General features: G+C 41.4%; 1 protein-coding gene across 1 annotated transcript in view; it reads right to left on the reverse strand.

Annotated features, from left to right (window-relative positions):
- TRPM6 (transient receptor potential cation channel subfamily M member 6) overlaps positions 1-22,298 on the reverse strand; it is a 121,993-nt gene that overhangs the window by 72,331 nt on the left and 27,364 nt on the right. Inside the window, 8 exon segments of the mRNA XM_032805269.2 lie at positions 2,145-2,245; positions 2,369-2,441; positions 4,623-4,746; positions 9,386-9,560; positions 11,197-11,368; positions 13,971-14,095; positions 15,328-15,541; positions 20,027-20,207. Of these exon segments, the coding sequence (XP_032661160.2) occupies positions 2,145-2,245; positions 2,369-2,441; positions 4,623-4,746; positions 9,386-9,560; positions 11,197-11,368; positions 13,971-14,095; positions 15,328-15,541; positions 20,027-20,207 (1,165 nt within the window).

Raw genomic sequence — 22,298 nt, forward strand, 5'->3', positions numbered from 1 at the left:
TTCCCCCCACACATACATACACATATATATTGGTTCCCAATCTCCTTATCCTGTCAGACCTGGTCTTCTCCAACTCGCTGTCGGTTCCCTCCCCCATTTCATTCACCAGACTCCCAATCTCATCAAACTCCTTGTCCCATTCTACTCCTTTCCCTCCCCCAGTCCATCTTTTATCCCCCCTTCAAGTCAGGAGGTTTCCTCCTCCACGCTGCCCAGGCACCAGCAAGGCCATCATTGAGAGCACAGGAGAGTCATCCTCCCTGCTCTCAGTTCCAGTGTCTGGCCCCATCCAAGTCTGAAGTAGCCAAAAGCAGCAATCTGCATAATGTATAATCCTATGTCTTATAGGCAGTTATGTTTAACCAGGTATCAGTGTAAAAGAACCAGTCGTAGATACTGCAGACGACAGTCCACCAATCACCACTATGTTTTTAACATAACTAAGGCCTATAAAATAAGTCAGAAACTGACTGTGATTAAAGGACTTTGCCTCGCTTGATTTGAAAGCATGATAAAGAGCTTAATTAGATAATGATATACTAGCTGGTCATATGTTTTTCAAACTAAATAGTAAACAATATAATTTATTGTATCTGTTCTATCTATTCTCCTGACACATTTTATTAAGTTGCTAATTATTTTTAACAAAAAAAAAAGTCATAATCAAGTGCCATAATCAAATGCAGTTTGAAGAAGGAAAGTAACAAATGGAATAAGAACAATTAAACAAAAACATTTAGCTCCTTGGAGTCTGGAACAATGACTTTCCTAACCTCTAAAAGCAATGAGTGAATTCAGGCACCTGCCCCTCTGAAGTCAATGGAAGTTTTGCCATTGGCTTCAGTGGGGCCAGGATTTCATCATGTGTTGCAGCCAAAAATGTGTTTCAATGAAACTAAAGGATGCCAGCAGATCTAAAAATACCTTGATAAGTAATCCTGATATTGAAACATATAATTATTGCTTCAACAAGATGCAAATAAATGTGTATATTGCTTTTCTTATTTTTAAGTTGCGGGGGGTGGGGTTCTACTCTTAACAAATAATACCATAACAGTTTGAAAATGAAATCTATTTTTAATTAACTGCTTACCATCTTTCGTTAGCTTACAGTGGTGTATTATTGAATGTCACTAATTTACGTTGGGCTAGTCGTATTTTTTAAGAATATCTAAACATCTGTTGTGGAAACAAAACAATGTACTGTCATCTTGGCCTGAATGTACCAACCTTGACAATGTCCCTGTAAATGGCATCATTTTCACTTAAGGAGAATCCAAAGATCTGATAGAAAGACAGAAAATAGCTAGAAAATAGATGTAGACAGAAGAAAAAAGAAGGCAAAAGGAATAGGAAGACGAAATATAAACCTATTCCTGCTAGAATGGTTTATGTTGAAAGATTTGCATCTGCAACCAGAAAAACGTTAACTGCAAAAAATCAGTCACCTGTGTAAGAAACCAGCATATTTTATTAGTACCATCAGACTTGTTTGAAAGACTGACACCTACCAGAGCTCTGTGTTGGAGATGGGGATGGCCTCTGGTAAGCTTTTAGCATGTGTACAGGTTCTTTTATTGTTTTTAATATGTTATCTCTATGATGCTTTTGTCCTAAATATAAATGCAGTTTGCTTTGAGAAGGCTGGTTGGCAATTGGTGTATGTTCTTATGGCCCCTAGAGAAAGAGTTAAACACAAGTGCCAGACTCTGGTCACATGTGATGCAAAAATCACAATAGTGTACAGAGGGACTGCCAGCCTAAACCCTCAGTCTAAAGGGAGCAAGTGTGAGAGAGAGAGAGATGCTGTTCTCTGCTCCTACAGAAATGATTGCTGGGAAGCCTAAAACAGTAAGTGGGTGTCCAAGGAAGACCCAGGGGGATGGAGAGGGGGGGAGTTAGGAACCTAAACAGAAGTGAGGAACAAAACTTAACTTGAACATTCCATGTTGAATGCCCCCTAGGAAAACTTTGGTGGTGTCACCATTTTTAGTATTTGGAAATGCAGACAGGTATATGAACTCAAACTCCCAAGTTACTCAGACAGAGTCTGTCAGATGCAAAGCAGTGGTGAAAACACAGGGAGAATTAAAAAGCTCTGTGTAAAAAACAAACACATGCTGGAAAATAAAATTGAAAAGTACCTTCCAGTCTCGTCCACAAACCAATATGTGTTTCTTGGCAATGTCTAGTCTATTCCATGCCAACGCCAAATTTAGCTGATCTGATGCAGATATATTTGTACCTAGAAAACAAGAAAAGGCTCTATTAACTTTCATACATTAGCTTCTTTTCCTTCCTTTCTTTGAAAGGGCATGTCAATGAATCTGTAGGTCATAGGAAAACAGAAGTATTGTTAGAAAAGTACCTTTCAGAAGTGCTGTCAGGATTGCCAAATCAATGTCCTGCTGCTCCTCTGACTCTGCATCAAATATGGTTATCTGTCAGTGTTGCAAAAGCATGTTATTTTGGGGAAGGTGGAAAAGCCCTTCCAAAGAAACATATGGGTTTTCTTTCTTGACCTTGTGTGCAGTGAAATAAGTTGCACATTAACAAAGATACCTATAAATGAATGTATCTCCTTGTGCACCACAATGAAAATGTACCATTTAGGATATGTCTACATTGGGGTAGACAACCTGTGGCATCGTGCCAAAGGCGGCACGTGAGCTGATTTTCAGCACTCACACTGTCAGGTTCCTGGCCACCAGTATGGGGGGGCTCTGTATTTTAATTTAATTTTAAATGAAGCTTCTTAAACATTTTTAAAACCTTATTTACTTTACATACAACCATAGTTTCGTATTATATTATAGACATATAGAAAGAGACCTTCTACAAATGTTAAAATATATTACTGGCACACAAAACCTTAAATCAGAGTGAATAAATAAAGACTCAGCACACAACTTCTGAAAGGTACCTGACCCCTGGTCTCCACTGTAATTAAAAATCTGTGGTAGGCCTATAGCAGCTGGCTCAAGCTTGCGGAGCTGTTTAATTATGGTGCAGATGTTCAGGCTATGGTGACCAAATGTCTGGTTTTCGACCGGAACACCCAGTCAAAAAGGGACTCTGGTGGCTCCAGTCAGCACTGCTGACCAGGCGGTTAAAAGTGCAGATGGCAATGCTGCACAGCTAAGGCAGGCTAGTCTCCACCTGTCCTGGCACAGCACTGTGCCCCAGAAGCGGCCAGCAGGTCCATCTCCTAGATGGGGGTAGCCATGGACCTGCTGACCACTTCCGGGGCGCAGTGCCGGAGTCAAGATAGGCAAGAAGCCAGTCTTAGCCTCACTGTGCCGCTGACTGGGAGCCACTCAAGGTAAATCCACGCCCCAATCTCAACCCAACCCCCTACTCCAGCCTTGCCCTCAGCCCAGAGCCCCTGGAGGGGACGGGCCCTGCGGCGGGAGATGACGGGGGGTGTGTGTGTCCGCCCCTGCGGCCCCTGCTGGAGGGGACAAGCCCTGCAGAGAGAGAGAGAGTGAGAGAGAGAGAGTGTGTGTGTGTGTGTGTCCCCGTCCCTGCGCCCCCTGCTGGAGGAGACGGGCCCTGCGCCTTGTGTGCCCCTGCCCCAGGGCCCTCTCACCTCCTTCCACCCCAAAGCCCAGAGCCCCTCCCACAACCCAGCTCCCTGCCCCAACCCTGAACCCCCTCCTGCACCCTGAGCCTCTCATTTCTGGCCCCACCCTGGAGCCTGCAACCCCAGTTGGAGCCCACAACCCCCGCCACACCCCAACCCCTTGCCCAAGCCAGTGAAAGTGAGTGAGAGTAGGGGAGAGAGAGCCACTGAGGGAGGGAGAATGTAGTGAGGGGGGTGGGGCCTCAGGGATGGGGCAGAGCTAGGATGATCAGAGATATACTCTTCCTATGCAAGTGTTGTGGCACAAGCCATAAAGCAGGAGCTGACCTGGGGAAGGAGAACCACTGTGTGGAATTGGCTGCCTTGGAGAAAGCCACACAGCAGGCTCTGAAAGAGAAAAAGGAGCTAGCTGAGGGAAAATAGTGCTTGGAATTACAAGTAATGATGCTGGAACGTGACATGAAAGATTGTGTCTTCAGATTGCCAACATGGAGAAAGCGTGCTGGGAAAAAGACCAATTGATCTTGGAAGTTAGCCAGCTAAGAGAAGTGTGGGAGGGATGGCAGCCAGGAAAACAGTCTGTCCAAGCTTGATGTATGGCTGTAAATGGTAGAACCTGCCCTGCAGCCAAGCAAAGCTTTAAGGAGGGAAGGAGATGTGTAGCAGGGTGGCTGTCCTATTTAAGAGCCAGGAGACCCGGGGCTTGCTAGCCAGCTCTGTTCAATCAGTCTGCCTATACCAGAATTAGCTGCTTCCCAGCCTAAGGGCACTGGACTAATTGTGCTGAAACACCTGGGTCTCATAAAAGGGATGGGAAAAGTCAATTTGGGAGATGAAGCACTTATGAAACCTTCATTAACACCAATCAGACTGTACAGAGGTAACTGAGAACAAACTTTGGCCTGCTATATTTATATCAGAGATAATATTATTACAATAGCCTCTGTGCCCAAGCCAATCTATTTCATAAACAAAAAGATCATAGTTTTATAGCAAATGAAAAATATTGTAATACAAATCAACAAGCCATCATACTCACAGATTCTCTGTACACCATACACTCCATCAGTATTTGAAACAGATGAATGGACTGTTTCTGCCCAAAATTAAAGGTGTTCTGAATCATTACTGATATCTCCTCCTTCAGCTGAGGGGGCAAATCTCTGAGGAACAGATATGTATACAGATAAGAATAAATTGTACTGTAGGATGCCTCATCTCACTGATCTCTTTCTCAGATGTTACTCTGACAGAAGAAACTTGTGATAACAGAGTAGGCTAGTGGATACAGTAACACATACTTTGGCTACGTCTACACTACAGGATAATTCCGAATTACATTAAACTGGTTTTATAAAACAGATATTATAAATTCGATTTCATGCGGCCACACTAGGCACAGTAATTCGGTGGTGTGCGTCCATGGTCCGAGGCTAGCGTCGATTTCTGGAGCGTTGCATTATGGGTAGCTATAGCAACTATCTCAACCTCAGCTCATCATACCGATCACCAATAATCCCGCACTCATGCCGAATTCTGGGTGAATCATGTTCGCGGGGGTTTGGGTAAATGTCGTCAGTCATCTTCCTCCGGAAACACAAGCAGACCAATCCTTCCTTACGCAGCTTTTTCCTGGATTGCCTGGCCGACGCCTAGCAGGCAACCATGGACCGTTCAGCTTTTTTATTTTACGTTCACCAATGCTGTAACTGATGCCGGGACAGAGGCGATACTCAGCGCTACACCAGCAGCAATTTCATTGCTTTTGCATGATAGCAGACGATGGTTATCAGTCGTTCTGACGTCTACTGGCTTGGAGTACACATAACGCGATACACAATCTAACACTTCCCCTTTGGTCTGTCTTTGCTATCATGAGTGCCCTGGCTGAGAATCGGCCGGGGGCCGCAAAGCATAACGGGAATGACTCCCGAGTCAATTCTCTCTTTATGGTTTATAAAAATAGAGTCAGTCTGCTAGAATAGGGGGCAATGTACTAGAGAACTGTATCAGAGAGCACAGGCTCTGTGTCATATTCAGCAGGGGGGTGCCCCTGCACAACCCACCGCATTGCTTCTCTCCCCCAACTTCATGGGCTACGTGGCAGTGTCCGCATTTGTGTATGAGTAATAAAGAATCAGGAATTTTGTATACATAGAATGAGGGAGAGCAATTCCCAGTGCTATGATAGTCCAGGCAGGAATTTAAGCAGTGTGGGGGAGAGAGCCCCCGCATCCACTGCTATGATAGTCCACGGCACGTCACCCAATCTTCTCTTTACCCACACTGAACGCAGCGAGGATCATGATATGCAGCCACACGCCCCAGTTGTTTATGAGACGGTTACCAGCGTTCTGTAACATCTAACTTGGATGACAACGCACATCATCCACATCGCTCTCTGTTTTTAGCCAGGCGCCCTACGGGCTGGCCTCATCTCAGGCAGAATGTTAGATATTGAACATTTAAGCATTGGCGCAAGCAGCCGTTCATAAGGACGCGTACAGTCCTACTGCAGCGTTACACCGAGAGGGGAGAAGGGCAAAGCAAATTAAAACTCTTTGGTGCTTACAATGCGCACGCCACTCACCATCCCTACAGCACGCAACTCTCTACGCCTACCACCTCACGCTGAACCCACTCTCCGAAAGAAGTCAAGACATGATTCTTCTTTTCTTTCACGTGGTGGTGGGGGGAGTAACTGAGGAGCTATTCCCTGAACCACGCCAGACACCAGCAGAATAAAAATAAAGCACTGGGAGCTCAGAGATAAAATAGATATATAGACAGAATATGTGGGATAGCTGGATTTTTCAAACGCTTTGGCATTTCGTCTTCTGTAACGGAGCTCTGATAGAACAGATTTGTCTCCCCATACAGCGATCAGATCCAGTATCTCCCGTACGGTCCATGCTGGAGCTCTTTTTGGATTTGGGATGCATCACCACCCGTGCTGATCAGAGCTCCATGCTGGGCAAACAGGACATATAATTCAAAAGTTCGCGGGGCTTTTCCTGTTTACCTGCCCACTGCGTCCGAGTTCAGATTGCTGTCCAGAGCAGTCAGTGGTGCACTGTGGGATACCTCCCGGAGGCCAATAATGTTGATTTCCATCCACACTAACAGTATTCCGAAGTAATACTATCCATTTTAGCGTTACTCCTCTCATTTTGTAGGAGTACAGAAATCGATTTAAAGAGCACTGTAGTATGGACAGGTACAGCGTTAAATCGATTTAACGCTGTTAAAATCGATTTAACGGCGTAGTGTGGACCAGGCCCTTGACTTCAGTACTATATTGCCTTCACCTTCCACAGCACCACTATGCATAAAAAAGGCAGTGCAGAGACCAATACACAGTATTCGTTCAATACTGTATTTAAATGTTATGAACCAATGTAAAAGCAATCAATGGCAAAGCTAATTAGTTTGAAAAGTATTATGAATACTAATGGTAAAAAATTAAAACAATTTAATGAAAAACAGATTTCAAACTTGTTTTTGCAATTTTTTTCTGCCTTTTAAATTATGTTCACAAAATTTAATTAAAGTTGCCTGGTATCCTACTTTCCATTTAATATTTACTGTTTTTTTTTCTTGTTATCTTTTTCCTTCTTTTTTCTCATTTCTTTTTAATTAAAAAAACTTACTGGAAAATAAAATAAAAAAAATAAAAAGAACAAGCAAAAAAAGATATAGAAGTATGTTACCAAAAATTGTACTCTAGAAAGCTAACAACCAACATCAAAGAGAGGTATAGAACAAAATATATATTACAAATGTTTAAATAATGACAATATTGTGAATAAGTCCATGAAAATTTTCAAAAATGGACAATTTTTCACTAACATTTTTGATTTATAAAAAAGCCCATTTTCCCATGAATTTTTTTTAAATATCCATATTTGTTTAGATTTGAGGTGCATTGGTGGCCCTGAGCTAAGATTGGGGTTGGGCAGAGACGTGGGCTTTAATTGGAGGCTCCTGGCAAGTTGGGGCAACATACTAGGTTTAGTACTGGGGCCAAAAGGGGACCCCAAACTAGATTCAGAATTGGGGACAGATTGCACATGAGGGACAGGGATTCAATATGGCCAGATGGCAGCCCCAGGAAGATGTGGGCCCCAGGCTGTTAGAACTGGAAAGTGTGGAGAGAGGACAGGATTATACTTGGAAACTCAGACATAGGATTTAGTTTTGATCTGGATGGGAGCTGCAAATTAAGTTTAGGGATGAGGTCAGATGGGGCCCTCAATGCAGAAAAATGACTGGGACAGGATTAAGTCTACCTGGTAGGATAAGTATGGGCTAGGGAAAATCAGCTGGCGATGCGGGGCTGGGTTTAGGGTTGGTGCTGGTTATTAGCCTTGGGCAAAGATTGGGACTGATTGTTGGCCCTGAGGGTGGGTTAGGGATAGGGCCAATGGCGATCTTGGGCTAGGTTTGGACTTGGAGTCAAGTGCTAGCCACTGCCAAGTGTTATGGTTGGGACTGGCTGGGCATCCAGCACCCACAATCAGTGTCAAGGTCAGTACTGGACACTGTATTCTATAGGGTAAGCTTCTGTTAAGGATCAAGCTGGTCTATGGCCCTGGCCTACAGTTGGGGCTGGGGTCAGTTGGTGGCCATGGCTGAAGGTCACAACAGGGTTAAGGCCAGGGCTGGTCTGTGGCTACAGATTAGGGTCAGAGCACGACCTGTGGGGTTCACCAGGGATAAGGTCAGGTTTGGGGCCTGCAGGTGTACATAGGGTTGTGGCTTGGAATGGAGCCCTCGTGTCCATAGGGATAAGATTGGGGCTGAAGCCTGCAAGCACCCCTGGGATGTTGGTGTTGAAATGAGTTGATGACTTTGGGAATAGAGTGACACCTAGGATCACAAACTCTAACTACAGACAGGACAGAGCTATGGGCCCAAACATTAATACTGGCCCACAGATGCTTAGGAGTCCCAACACTAACCCTAACCCACAGACCTCTATGGTCTCCAACTCTATCTCTCACTGAGAGAGGCCTACAAGCCCCTACTCTAACCTTGGAAAACCTCTGGCCTCCAACCCTAGCCCTAGACTATTGAAGTCAGAGGTCTCCAACCTAAACCTGGGCCAGGGAAGAGTATGGGCCCAAACGCTATCCATAGCACACGGAGACCTATACATTCAAACACTAACTCCAGAATAAGGAGACCTTCAACTCTAACCCTGGCGCAGCAAGGGCTACACATAGGAATGTGAAGAACCCCAGGAAGAGCAGATGTGAGGCTGGGGGAGCTGGACTGGAATGAGGTGAACTGAGAGGCTAGGGGATGGTGAATGAACTTATAGGGACTGGGTGAGGACAGAATTAATTGCTGGATATAGGACAAGGAGATATGTGAATGAGAGCTCCTAAAGTAGCAGCCAAAAATCACCTTGCCCAATATATTTAGGATGGTAGGCAATGCTAAATGTCTCAAATAAAACACACAATGACGTTGTGCAAGGGGATTCCAAAACTTAAAAATTGGATCACCAAAAAATTACATTTTATATATTAACCATTTAACAATCGTCTCATTATTTTTGTGCAAACCTTGTTATTTTTATCACAAGGGAAATTCCATATGAGAGAGTAAGTCTAGGGAAAGGTCACAGGGGCTGGAGGGGTTGTCATCAGGGATGGTATCAGAACTATGGAGTTCCTGGCAAAGACTACTTCACTACATTTCTCACAATTGTCTGATTTGGAAATAGGCATTTTCACCACCACTACACAATAATTAAAAAAAAAAAAAAAAAAAGTGGTGCAGCACGTAGCTACTCACCCTGTATCTGCTGTGTGTTTATGAATAAAAGCCAGAAGATCTGCAGCTCGGCCAGTGCCCTCACAGACCACCACAGGGACAGCAGGAGTATCCCTCACATATTCCCAAACCATTAGGATCACGTTTGGGCCTCCTTCTACCACTAGCCCAACCACTGGTACACCTTGGCCCATTCCTGTTTCAAACCACACACAACCAGTTACTAACAGCAAAGTTATCACTCCCACAGCACACATCATAAACATAGGTCTTTCAACTTGTACCTACAAAAATCTCTCTTAGAAACCATGAGAGATATGTCTTAATTGATAAAAACAAAAACAATGCCTTTATTTCTCCCACCTTGTGTCAGGCAATTCAAGGCTGTCTCAAAGGAACTGTGCCATTAAAACAAAAGATTATTGAGAAACTGGACAAGATTATAAGCAGGCCTATGCACGGACTCATGAGTAGGGTGACCAGATGTCCCGATTTTAAAGGGACAGTCCCAATGTTTGGGTCTTTTTCTTATATAGGCACCTATTACCCTCCCACTCCCTGTCCCGATTTTTCACATTTGCTGTCTGGTCACCTTACTCATGAGGAAGGAAATGGAGGACAAGAAGCCTTCCCTTCTCTTGCATGGCCTGCAATAGCAGTTACTGTGAGTTCTGCTTGCAAAATTTGTGCATGCATAGAAAAAGTGACTGTGCATATAAATATTTGCACACAGGAGCAACTCAGTGCTTTTTAAAAAAAAATTGTCTGTATGCTATGTATTCTGGGGAGAGGTGATTTTAATAATTAGAAATAGCTGTTAGTTGGGTAATATTACAGTAAACAAAAATGGACATAGCAAATGAAAACCTAATATACAATAGTTACAAATTTTCTTTTTTTATATCTATAACTGAACAGGAAACAAAACACATGAATGGATTCAAGAGATTCTTGGATACGTTTCTGTGCTTATAAGAGATGAGTAAGTAAAAGGAACCGAGAACTTAAATATTACAATTGACCTAATGGTATTTCTTTCTAACATACCTTGTGATTTGATCTTTAGACCAGTATCAAGCTTTCCATAAATCACTGATGATGGTCTTATTACATGAAAATAAGTACTTTACACAGGCTATAAATACATATTTTATGGCTTCTTTAACTCAGGCATAAATGAGGTATTACATGTGCAAACAATTCCACAATGGAAATGAAAGTTGTGAAACTTGCCTTTTGCTTATTTCACAGACACAAAATATTGGACATTTTGACAATTCCTCTTTTGCAACCAGTTATTGCACAGTTTGCCAACAGCAAAAAAGACAGCTGTGCAATACAAAAGAATTGCACAGTGAGATTGCAAAACGTGAACACTTTTCTTTGAATTTCACCGTATTTGACATTTTTCTCTCTTTGTAAATGTCTGGCAAATATTTGAGAAAGTTATCAGTGCTGTCATAAAGAGTTATGAAACAGAAGCCATGCTCTACTCTGGCTTTCTAGAACTTCAGATCAACATTTTCAATTTTTGGGTGCCCAATTTGACACACTTTAAATGGGTCTGATTTTCAGTGTGTGATGTCAGACTCATCATAGATGTCCCAAACTGGGAATTCAAAAATGGAGGCACCCAAAGTCATTAGTGACTTTTGAGGGAAAAAAAATTGTTCCTTTCCTTTTTTTTTTTTCCCCTCCTGAGTATTTATGGCTCGATCCTTCAAGATGTTGAGCCATCCTTACTCCCACTGAAATCCATGGAAGTTGAAGACACTTCCTCAGCATCTTAATAACCTTTTAACCTGTGATAAATTAGACATTACAATACTCACTGGTGTGTATTTTCTGAAGGTTTAAATATTTCTCGAGATTCCTTCTGAGCTTCATCTCATTGCCATATTTGCCCACTGTCCCATCATCTGCCAGTATGAAATGAGAGTGCATGCTGTTGAGGGTGCTCAGCTTGCTAAGAGGATTGCTGAGAGTCTGATATAGGCAAACTACCTGAGAAAATGAAAAGGAGGCTGAAATAGTATCACCTGGCACATGACCTGACTTTTATATACTTCATTGTTACATGGTAAACTTCTAAAAGTTTCTACCACACCTAGGGGAAAATTCTCCACATCATTCTATGGGAGACTACAACTGGTCTATCCTCTCACTACTCATGGAACTCCAGTGGAAAGTACACTGGAATCAAGATCTGGAAGATAATGTCCAAAATTACTTTTTCTGTGTACTGCTGCTTGGCCTCACTGTGGACCAGGTTGTGGTACGCTTACTCACACTGAATAGTACCTTTCTCCGTGTCAAGTCCCGCTGAAGTCAATTTGAGAATTAAGAAACTACCAAATATGAGTAAAAGTATTACCATCTGGCCCTGTATTGTGAAAGGCAACTGTGCCATCTTAGTATTGTTTTAGAGAATACATACATGATCACCAATTATTTATTCATTCATTTATGACCATTTTTACATTCTGAATTCTAGATGAATGGAAATCTTTTAAAAAATAGTAAATCTTCACATCTATGCAATATAGTGAATGCAAGATGATATTATTATGGAGTCATTCCCAAATTAAAGTTGTCAGAAATTTCAGCTCGTTTTGTAAAAATCTTAATAAAATGGTAAACACAAAACTTACAGTGTAAACTTTGAACACTATTTAAAATTTTCCATGGCGTTTTGATGAAAATTGGCTGTCTCCAGAAAACATAATAGTTCTAAAGTACTGTAGTTCCTTTCTTAAAATATTTTACAGGATTATCTAACTTTTTTGGGATCCCTTTGAAAAAGAACCTATAGCACTCTGTGCTTTGCACCACATATTGCTCTTCATCTGCTGATTAATAATATATCAGTTATGAACCCCATCCTAGAAGGCAGCTAATATGAGCTGCAACCTCATTTTACAAATAAGTTAATAGAGAAGTTATACAAGGACACTGTGGGCACAGAACCCAGGACTCTAACACGTCCGTGCATATTTTAGCTCAGGGGTTGGCAACCTTTCAGAAGTGGTGCGCCGAGTCTTCATTTATTCACTCTGATTTAAGGTGTCGCGTGCCAATCATACATTTTAACCTTTTTAGAAGGTCTCTGTCTATATATAGCTAAACTGTGGTTGTATATAAAGTAAATAAGGTTTCAGAATGTTTAAGAAGCTTATTTCAATTTAATTTTAAAATGCAGAGCCCCCTGGACCAGTGGCCAGGACCCAGGCAGTGTGAGTGCCACTAAAACTCAGCTTGCATGCCGGCTTTGGAACCTGTGCCATAGGTTACCTACCCCTGTTTTAGCTAGTCAGCCACACTGTCTTCCACAATGAATGTGCTTTGGTTATCCTATCTAACCACTAAACCATACTCTTAGCCCAGAGCCAGAGCTATAGCCCAGCATTCCTGATATCCAGCTATCTAGCAAACAGCTGTGTAACCCACAGAAAAAGTTTGTGCCAAATCCACCTCTAGCACTGAGCCTTAAATAGACACTAGCAATTACTGTTGTGTATCAAGTGATAGAGATTTAAACTGAGGGACAAGGGTTCAAATCCTGATGTCCCCTATCTGAGACATTGTTATGGACATCCACATATAACAGATTTTGTTTTTAGAGTTTTGTTTTCAAAAAGAAATGGTTTATTTAAGTCACACAGTGAGAAACTATCCTGTAATACATGAATAATTAAGGAGTACTACAATTTGTAAATTATAGTGTTACACACCAAAATACAGGTGTTTTTATATTTCAGCCATTGGCATCTCCCCCTCTTCTATCTTTGACCTTAGGGGACAGCCCACTGAGGTACACCAACTCTATATTAAAAAAAAACCTAAGAAATGAACACAAAAACTTCTCTTAGTTATCGTTCAGTGATACCTTGCTCTCTAGCACAAAATCGTAATGGTAACCTCACCAATGTTAAGGCATTATTTTTATTACTATTATCATTACCAAAGCACTTAGGAGGCCTAATCATGCTCTAAAGTGTATGTTTGATGAAGTTGGCATACTTTTTTTGTATCTGTTGGAAATGAAAGTGAAAGCCTTATGGAATGTAGGAGTGAGTTATCAACAGTGTTGCAGACAATATGAAAGCAACAAGAAATGCAGGAGAATTTCCCCTTAACTTGTTATTTCCATACTTTTTAGGTTTTGAGTTGGTGGGTCATTCCAAGTCATCCTTAGCTGTCGTTTAAAATGGTTTTTATGGGTTTAATATTATTAGCACTAGTTGGAAATTAGCTGTCAATTTTTTTTTAAAGAAGGAAAAAATGTAGTTTTTACAAAACTGAAATTTTCCACATAAAGAGAGTCAATTTTTCCTAATTTTTTCAATTTTTCCCATTTGAAAAAATTGAAACAAACATTGCATTTCAGGTCTACACGTCTGAGCTGCTGTAGTGCCTTATTGGAGCTTGTAAGGTGGGTGCTTTATGCCTTTATTCCCCCCCTGGGCTGGACTACATCTTCCATGATGCATGGCAGTTTCCCATCTGGTCACCAAAGTTAAGACATATTACAGTGGAAACCAATAAGTGCATAAGAAAGCTGACAGACTCTTGTACAATTGACTGAACGAAAAGTTAATTAACTCACATCTTTTCCAATCAAGTCCCTCTGATTCTCAATGATACCCCAAGGAGGGATCCCAATGGCACAAATCTTTCTCAAATATTGAGAGGCATGAGCTTTCAATGCGTCCCCCACATGCCTGGACGCTCCTAAACAGATAATGGTTATTATTATTCTACATTCAGATTCCTGCTACACAACTGTGATCAAAACTTCCAGAGTTGTTTCCATCATCTGTCTTACTCTGTAGTTATTTAAAAGTAAGTATAATTACATACTCTATTGATATTATTCCTATAATCCATATGAAGTGTGAGGTTTAATTAACTGAGACAATAATATAGAGCCCCATTCTTCAAAACTTGCTCGTGCTTAACATTACATGTGTTTGTAACCAATGAGACTATTCACATGCATAATGTTAAGCACAAGTGTTTTCAGAAATAAGGTCAAAATGGATATCTTCTTTAGGATTTACTTTTAAAACTAATTTTTATTTTTAACCATTTAAATAACTTTAAATGGATATCAAGTTGATGTGCGCCAATTTTTGAGAATCTTTTTTCAAAATTAATTATTTTTGGATATTTTCACCCAGAAGAAACTTGTATTTTATGGAAGTCCTGCATAATAAATCAGCAGCCTCACACTCAGGAGAAACTCTACACTTAATAAAATAACTTGCGTAAAAAAAACCAAAAAAAAATTGGTAAGGAAACTTCACTTTCAAATTAGCAAGCGGTTATTACAACTAACAGCAATTCAAAATGGTTTTTCTAATTATAAAAAAAATACCTAAACTGTGACCTTTTCTGATTTTTGAATTACAGAATAGCTAAGAGAACTAATGCATCTTTCTTTCTCTTGTCCATTATCCCCCTTCCAACCTCTTCTAATACACACTGAAACGGTAATTTCAAAACTGAGTTCCTCAGGCCACAGTCTGATGAATGCCAGCCAGTGATTCAAGGCCTGATCGTGACCAATGGTGAGCACTCACACTTAGAACTGGGAAATTGCTATAAAAAAGGTATGAGAGTATAAATATCACCAGTTCACTTTAGTATTCCTGACCCACCTTTGGTTTATTCCAAAAAGGGGTTTAATGCGGTTTAAGTAATCCACTTCAAATTTACATATTTAGTTTATCTGGATGCTGGTCAAAACTGGAGCAGCCTGATGACATACTCCGTCTACTATGTCCTCAAAATATCTGTTTTCTTTTATTTTTATTTCCCAATTATAGTTTCTTATTTTGTGTTGTAAGTACCCCCAAATTACTGCATTACACCAAAACATTGTATCATCCCTCAAGTCTGTACATATGAGAAAAACAAAGAGCAAGTATTAGATGAAGAGGCAGATAGATAAAAAGAATTACCACTGTTGATGCCTTCTGTTATTATCCATGCTCCTGTAGTCTCAGCAGCTTTGACCAATCCTTTGCTGAAAATCTGTTTGACCTTTGATGGAAGCTTGAAGTTTTGGATGCCTCCATGAACAGAGATCACTAGCTTTGGCAGCTCCATCTGCCATTCTTTCACCATCAGATGTAATAGTTGGTCCAGTTTGGTGTCATAAGAGGTTCTAATATACTGGAAGAAATATACCTGTGTATATTGCCTGTTTCTTAAATAACCAAAACTAGACATGGTGGCACCTTAGAAAGTTCTCAATTCTGAAGTCTTCAAGACCTTGTTGTGAAAGATCTAATGTTTCACAAACAAAGGGACTTTAAAAATGAGACCTTCTGGGAATAGCATAAAAGTGTTTAAGTCATTGAGATATAAATATAGCCATATAAATCTCCCTAGTTTGCAAGGTCTTTTTCTCATCTTGTTTTTACAAAAATATTTTACTATTTAAGTTTCTAGCTCTGAGTTGGAGGGATGGTCTTCCTGTCCTAAACAGGAAAAATTCCCTTTGTGGGTTTGCATATATGGCCCACCTAGAGGAAACAACACAACTGTGATTTGCCAGGCTGCAGTTTGTGAGGGTGAGCCGGGGAACCCAGCACTGACGATTGTCCCATGTTAGGGTGAGCAGAGGAACTAAGTGCTGACGAATATCCCATGTGCTGCACTCCATGAAGAGGAGCAGAGGAACGAAGTGCTGAGAAATGTCTATCTGTTGTACTCTGCAGATTTAGGCAACTTAAGGAAACACATTTCACTGTCACTTTGTGCTTCTCAGAGCACATCCTACAGAAATCCCCCGAGCCAGGATCTTCAGAAGATAAAGAGGATTGAGGGGCTCTTTTTATGTGCTTTATGTTGGGGTGATTCTCAAATGCAGACTGATATTTCATATTGACAGTCCTATGAAGAGGGACTGTGTGGTTGAACAGCTTTCTTACCCTGAGATAGAGGGGCTTCCAGTGCGAGGTTTGTGCTGGACTAGGTCCAGAGGGGGCTTCTCTGGGTCCCATGCTTTGTCCAAGGGAGATTCCTAGATGTGGCCTTGAGATAAGCTGACCCCACCCCAGGAGCACACCAGGCTCCAGTCCTGGAGGTTCAAAGTGAGACCTTGGGCCACTTGCTACACTAGGAGACAGAGCTGGGCTGACACTGATGGCCAGGAGTAGTTCTGGGCTACTGCAGGGCTGGCCAAGCTGTAGAATGGAGGGAAGGGTTGGGGCGAGGGTCCCTTACCAGGCTCTCCTTGCTCTGTCTGCTCTGGAACACTATGGGTAGCCCCCTGCCTCTGCAGTGGTGTGAGGGAGGGACTGGGCAGCTGTTCCACAGCCAACAGTTGTGGCTAGCATGGGCTCCAGCAGCTCAGCAGGAAGCTTCCCCGGCCCTTTGGTACAGTACTTCAATCTTCACTCCTCAGGGATGGAGGGATGGAGTCAGAGGAAGAGAGTTGCTGATTGTGCTGGTTGTCTGTGCCAGACCCAGGGGATTTTGCTGATGAGGTGCTGCCACTGCCTCTTGGGAATTCTCCTGCTTCGAGACAGAGGCTGCAGGAAACCCTGCCAAAACCCTGCCACAACCTGAGCACTTGAGAAAGGCCTCGGCCTCCACAAAAGAGGCACAGATCTCTGTGCAGGAACTTAATCAGCAGGGAGGTGCACAAGACAGTGTCTGGCTCTCCCTCTGTTCTGAGCCTTCTCTGCCATGCTGCATGCTACCTGGAAAAGCAGGGGGCACAGAGAGGCCTAGGGACTCAGAGAAGAAAGGGGATCCTTTCTGCTGATAAAGGCAGATCCTGATGGTCTGGAGATTTAAACCATTTTTTTTCTTTAAATTTGCTCTGCAGTAGGAGAAGAGCTGGTCTTCCTGCCTGCAACTGGAGAGGAAGATGAAATCCAGCAGTTTCTCAGAGGTGGAACTACCCTCCCCTGCCTCTGATTGACAGGTTTGAGCTGTCTATGTAGAGCAGAGAAATAGTCATGGATCTGTGGACCCCATTGTGAATAAGAACCAGCCTGTTTTGATCACAGTGTACAGTCTAGTGTGTGTAATTCTATTGGCAAGTTAATGATAGAAGGGTAAGGTAGGTGTCATTTGATTAGTAAAAATCTAGAGTCATAATTTCAGTGCTGTCACCCTCGGTGGATTGGCAGGAAGAGGATTTGCTGTCCTTCCAGGTCCAGGTCCTACAATTGGTGGAAAATTTATAGCACAATATCCTTGGAAATGGGTCATGTCGGGTGTTTTGAAAGCCCTTTCTCCCACGACCACCATGGTATCAACCATGACAAACCGAGAACAATTATGTAGATATATAGTCCAGAAAATATTTGTAAAAAAGACACCCAGGCAAATGAAATTGTGTTTCACCTCGAGTGCTACACCAAGAATGTATGTAACATGTTGCATCAAAAGTTAAAAGCAACAGAAACAAATATTGATTTTATCAATGCAAACTGTGTGGCTCAACCAAATTCATAAATTGCATAAATTTTATCAGAAGGCATTTGATTCAACTTCCAAAGACACTCTCCTCACTCTGAAAGTGCTTGGAACGGCTGAGATAGTCACTGATGAGGTCATAAATGCATTTATATGGAATCATTCATATTTCAAGTTTACCATTTGAAGTCCAACATTACAACATTTGCAAAGTTACATTAGTGGTTGTTTTCCAAGAAGCAGACAAATGGCCAACAAGGGGTACATTTATACTTGCTATCAAAAGGGCAAATTGTCAAGAAATGGAATGGCTCCAGGCTGACTGAATGCATCTAAAACTACCCTCCCCTATAGGGCATGGGTATGTCTTGGAGGATGCACTGATCCCACCTGTCATGTATGAAATACCATGTTCTCCCAAATCAATTCTTCATTAAATGAAATGCTTGTGTGCAAATCTCAGATGCTCATTTCCCTGAAAACATTTGGCCAACAGCCCACCCTGTAGGGAAATGTGTGAATGTCGCCCAGACAAGGATCAGTGTGACAATGCGTCTAGGAGTGATGCCCTAGATGGAGAAGATAGGACTTTGATGAATAAATGTTTTCAATCCTACTTCTCAGGGCTAACTTCCCTAGGATTATCAAAGATCAATGTCTTTCTCTGTGTAATCACTGCTGTCATAAACAGATAGCTAAGGGTTAATGTCTCTTTCACCTGTAAAGGGTTAACAAACAGTGACCTGCAACACCTGACCAGAGGACCAATCAGAGGACAAGATACTTTCAAATCTGGGTGGAGGGAAGCTTGGGTGTGTCTTTTGTTCTGTCTGCTGTTCTCTCTGGTTTCTGAGAGTGACCACACGTACCTACAGGCTCTCTAATCTTCTATTCCAATTTTGTAAGTACAAAGGTAGAAAGGCGGTATAGTCTTTTTAATTGTTTTTCTTTATTTGCAAATGTGTAGTTTGCTGGAAGTATTTTAAATTGTATTTCTGTTGGAGGAGGCTTTTTCTCCAGTTTCTATAAGCTGAAAGACCCTGTAATATTACATCTTGAAATTACAGAGATTTCTTACTCTTTCTTTCTTTTATTAAAAACTTTTCTTGTAAAAGACCTGATTAATTTTTTCCCCTGGTTAAGGCAAAGGAAGGGAGTCTGCACTCACCAGGGAATTGGTGGGAAAAAGGAGAAAGGGGGGAGGAAAAACCTGCTCTCTGTGTTTATCTCTGTCTCTCTCTCCGGGAGCGAGGAGGGGGAGAGGGGGAAAAGGTAAATGTCCTCTTTGCTTTAGATTCACGGAGCTTGAATCTGTATTGCCTCTGGGTGAGGGAAAAAAGGGGAGGGGGGAGGTGGAATTCCTCTGTGTGTTAAGATTCAAGGAGTTGAATCCCAGTGATCTTCCAGGGTAACCCAGGGAGGGAAAGCCTAGGAGAGGCACTAGTGAGGGGAAGAGCTTACTTTCCTTGTATTAAGATCCAGGGGGTCTGGGTCTTGGGGGTCCCCAGGGAAGGTTTTGGGGAGACCAGAGTTTATCAGGCACTCAAAGTCCTGATTGGTGGCAGCGTATCAGATCTAAGCTGGTAATTAAGCTTAGAGGAATTCATGCTAGTACCTCATTTTTTGGACTCTAAGGTTCAGATTGGGGAAAGATACTATGACAACTGCATCCCTGTGTTATGATATAATTTAAAAAAAACATTCAATTTTTAAACTTTTCTCAAATACATATTTGTCCTAGATTTATCGTGTTTGGTATCATTGTGTTCAAGGGAAAAAGGGCTTTCAAATGATACCCAACTTGACCCATCTTGGATGATGTATTATCAAAATTTTCTCTAGCCAGAGGACCCGGGGCTGAGAGCCTGGAGGTCAGTGTGTTTCTCATGCCATGCCGCAAATGGTGACACCATTAAAATGATAATTCTGTGGCTTTTTACAAATCAAATGACACCTCCCTTACCTCTCTATCATTAACTTGTCAACAGAATGAGATTTTACTATGTTCTGTTCCCAGACTAATAGTGCAACATGAAGGCACTATATGCATGTTTTTACTGGGCCACTTTGAACTTGGTCTGTTTTCTTGTTTCAACCAAACAGTTTGAGGTTCACTCAGTGCTAATTTTAACTTAGCCAGTTTCTTTATCATTAGAATAGTAAAAAGAGAAGTCATGTTAATCCAGTATTGTTAAAATCAAATAAAATTGTAGTTTACAAGCAAACCTTGGCATGGTAAGTGTGATCTCCGTCTTGGAAATTGATCGTTCCAAATGAGTCAGTAGGACTTGTATGTGTATGCTTCTGGACAGACCATTCTTCATTCTCCCTCTCTCTGGTAGGCTGGTAGACAGGAGAACTATAATCTATCCCAGGATGGTCTCCAATCAGCCGTCCACAGCAACATCTCAAATTAAAAATAAAATCATGCATTACATAGCTTATCTCAAATACCATTTGTTAAAACTGCAAAGATGGCATCACATTACATAGCAATCTGCCATCAAATTAAAACAATTAATAAAGACAAAAAGACATGGGATAAACATCACCAAAACACCTTGATTCCTATGCTGAAAAATTGTAGCAGCTATTTCTGAATCTTGTCTCTTTCTTACACTTTGCAAATGCTTGTACAGCTTGCCACATCCATAAGCTGTTCACGAATTAAACTGAAAGTTGAATTTCAGGCTTACTATGCGCAGCCTCGTGGATGCCTATGTTAAGATAAATACTGGGATTCTAAAATGGATCATGATGATGATTAATTTATTTATATTGGGGATGCACCTAGGAGCTCCAGTCATGGACAAGTAGGACATCACAAGGAGAGGGCTGCCCTTTAACTGGATAGAGATTAAGAAGAACCTTTATGCTATTTTATCTCGACTACTACTTAACTGAATGTAATAAAGTACGTCCACTGAAGTAGAATGTTAATGAGACATTAGCAGAATTACATTTGGCATAGAAAATCCACAGCAGAAGACACTACCCTTCAGCAAGTTCCTAGTCTTCCCTTCTAGCTTCGTTTATTAATACACCTGGCATCTTCTCTAGGAACATTTCATGTTTTAAAATATTCTTGTGATATTCTAAAATCTGCTATGCCCTTAGCAAAGTTCTCCCTCTGATCCCATCTATTTCTATAAGGAAAATCTGGCCAGTCTACCAGCATTAAAAGATAGGAATATTTTTAGTGTCCTAAAAATCATGGATGAGCAAATCAATTGGTTAAGAGGACAAACTATTCTGAATTCCAATCCTTTCCTCGAATCAACCCAAAATTTTAAAGATTCAGATTGCTTTCACAAATCTGCACCCAGCAAGCTCCCACCATGTCCCTTAATTTTTGTCATCCACCCAAAAGCCTTCTCCCAATCTTTCCTTCTCTGTAGTACCTCAGCAGCCCCCAAAATATCTGCACTTAATGAATGCTTGAGCACTTCTGAAACAACAGACCACGTACAATTTAAATCAATAGTTGATCCAAGGTCCACAGTAAAGAACAGACCTGCAAAACCCCACAACGGGATCAAAGTTAAGAGGTTGATGGAAGTCTTCCAGAGAGACAGGAAATCTTGTGAGTGGAGCCCTGCGCAGATACAAATTTTGTATCTACATCCAGTCCACAAACATGGTACGTGGATATCTGCAGATTATCAGGGCTCTATTTGTGAGGAGCTGAACATGGGAAGTTGGGGACACAGAACTGGGTTCTATTGCAAAAGGGAATGATGGGAGAAGAGAACTGACAGAGGTTGGAATGGATAGTTCAGAAAAGTATCTCAAATTTTTATCACTTATCTGAGCCAAAACCCAAAATCTTTTAACGTTTGCCCAACACTATTAAAAGCAGATTTAAAAATTATTACAAATGGGAATGGTTTGCTACAGAGAGAAAAATAGCTACAAAAGAGAGGCATAGGCATTAAACAAAGGTGGAAGATAAAAAAATAAGTCTAACCAAGTGAAGGAGGAAATAGCAAGAAGAAAAAGAGCAGGGAAACAGGGGGGAAAAATTACATCAACAACGTTAAAATAGCAGTGTCGTTCTACACAGAACTTAGGACAATCACCACCTCCTGCAGATCCTGAGAAATCTGAAATGCAGACTTCCTGGTCTCTCTACCACAAAGAATGATGACAGAATAAGGTTTGAAATAACCATTGTATTTTAAACCTCTCTTTTTATACTGTAACAGACTGGAGTATCATCTGAGGGAAACCATGTTTGAAATACATAATTAGTAACAGGATATTAGTCTTTCCTCACATAATACTCTGATTAAACTAATAATTAAGCTAGGAAAAACAGAGTTGCCACAGAGAGAATGTAAAGCTACCACATCTGAACCCTAATACATTGTATTCAGCACAGCAAGGTCGTTGTTCATGAAGGTACTTGTTGGCACTTGGAGACTGCTTAATTATACATGCATTCAAAACTCTTTGATTTAAGCAAATAAGCTGAATAAAATTTGAGCTATTCAGTGTC

This window comes from Chelonoidis abingdonii, chromosome 6 (genome assembly GCF_003597395.2).
Source record: "Chelonoidis abingdonii isolate Lonesome George chromosome 6, CheloAbing_2.0, whole genome shotgun sequence".
Classification (NCBI taxonomy): domain Eukaryota; kingdom Metazoa; phylum Chordata; order Testudines; family Testudinidae; genus Chelonoidis; species Chelonoidis abingdonii.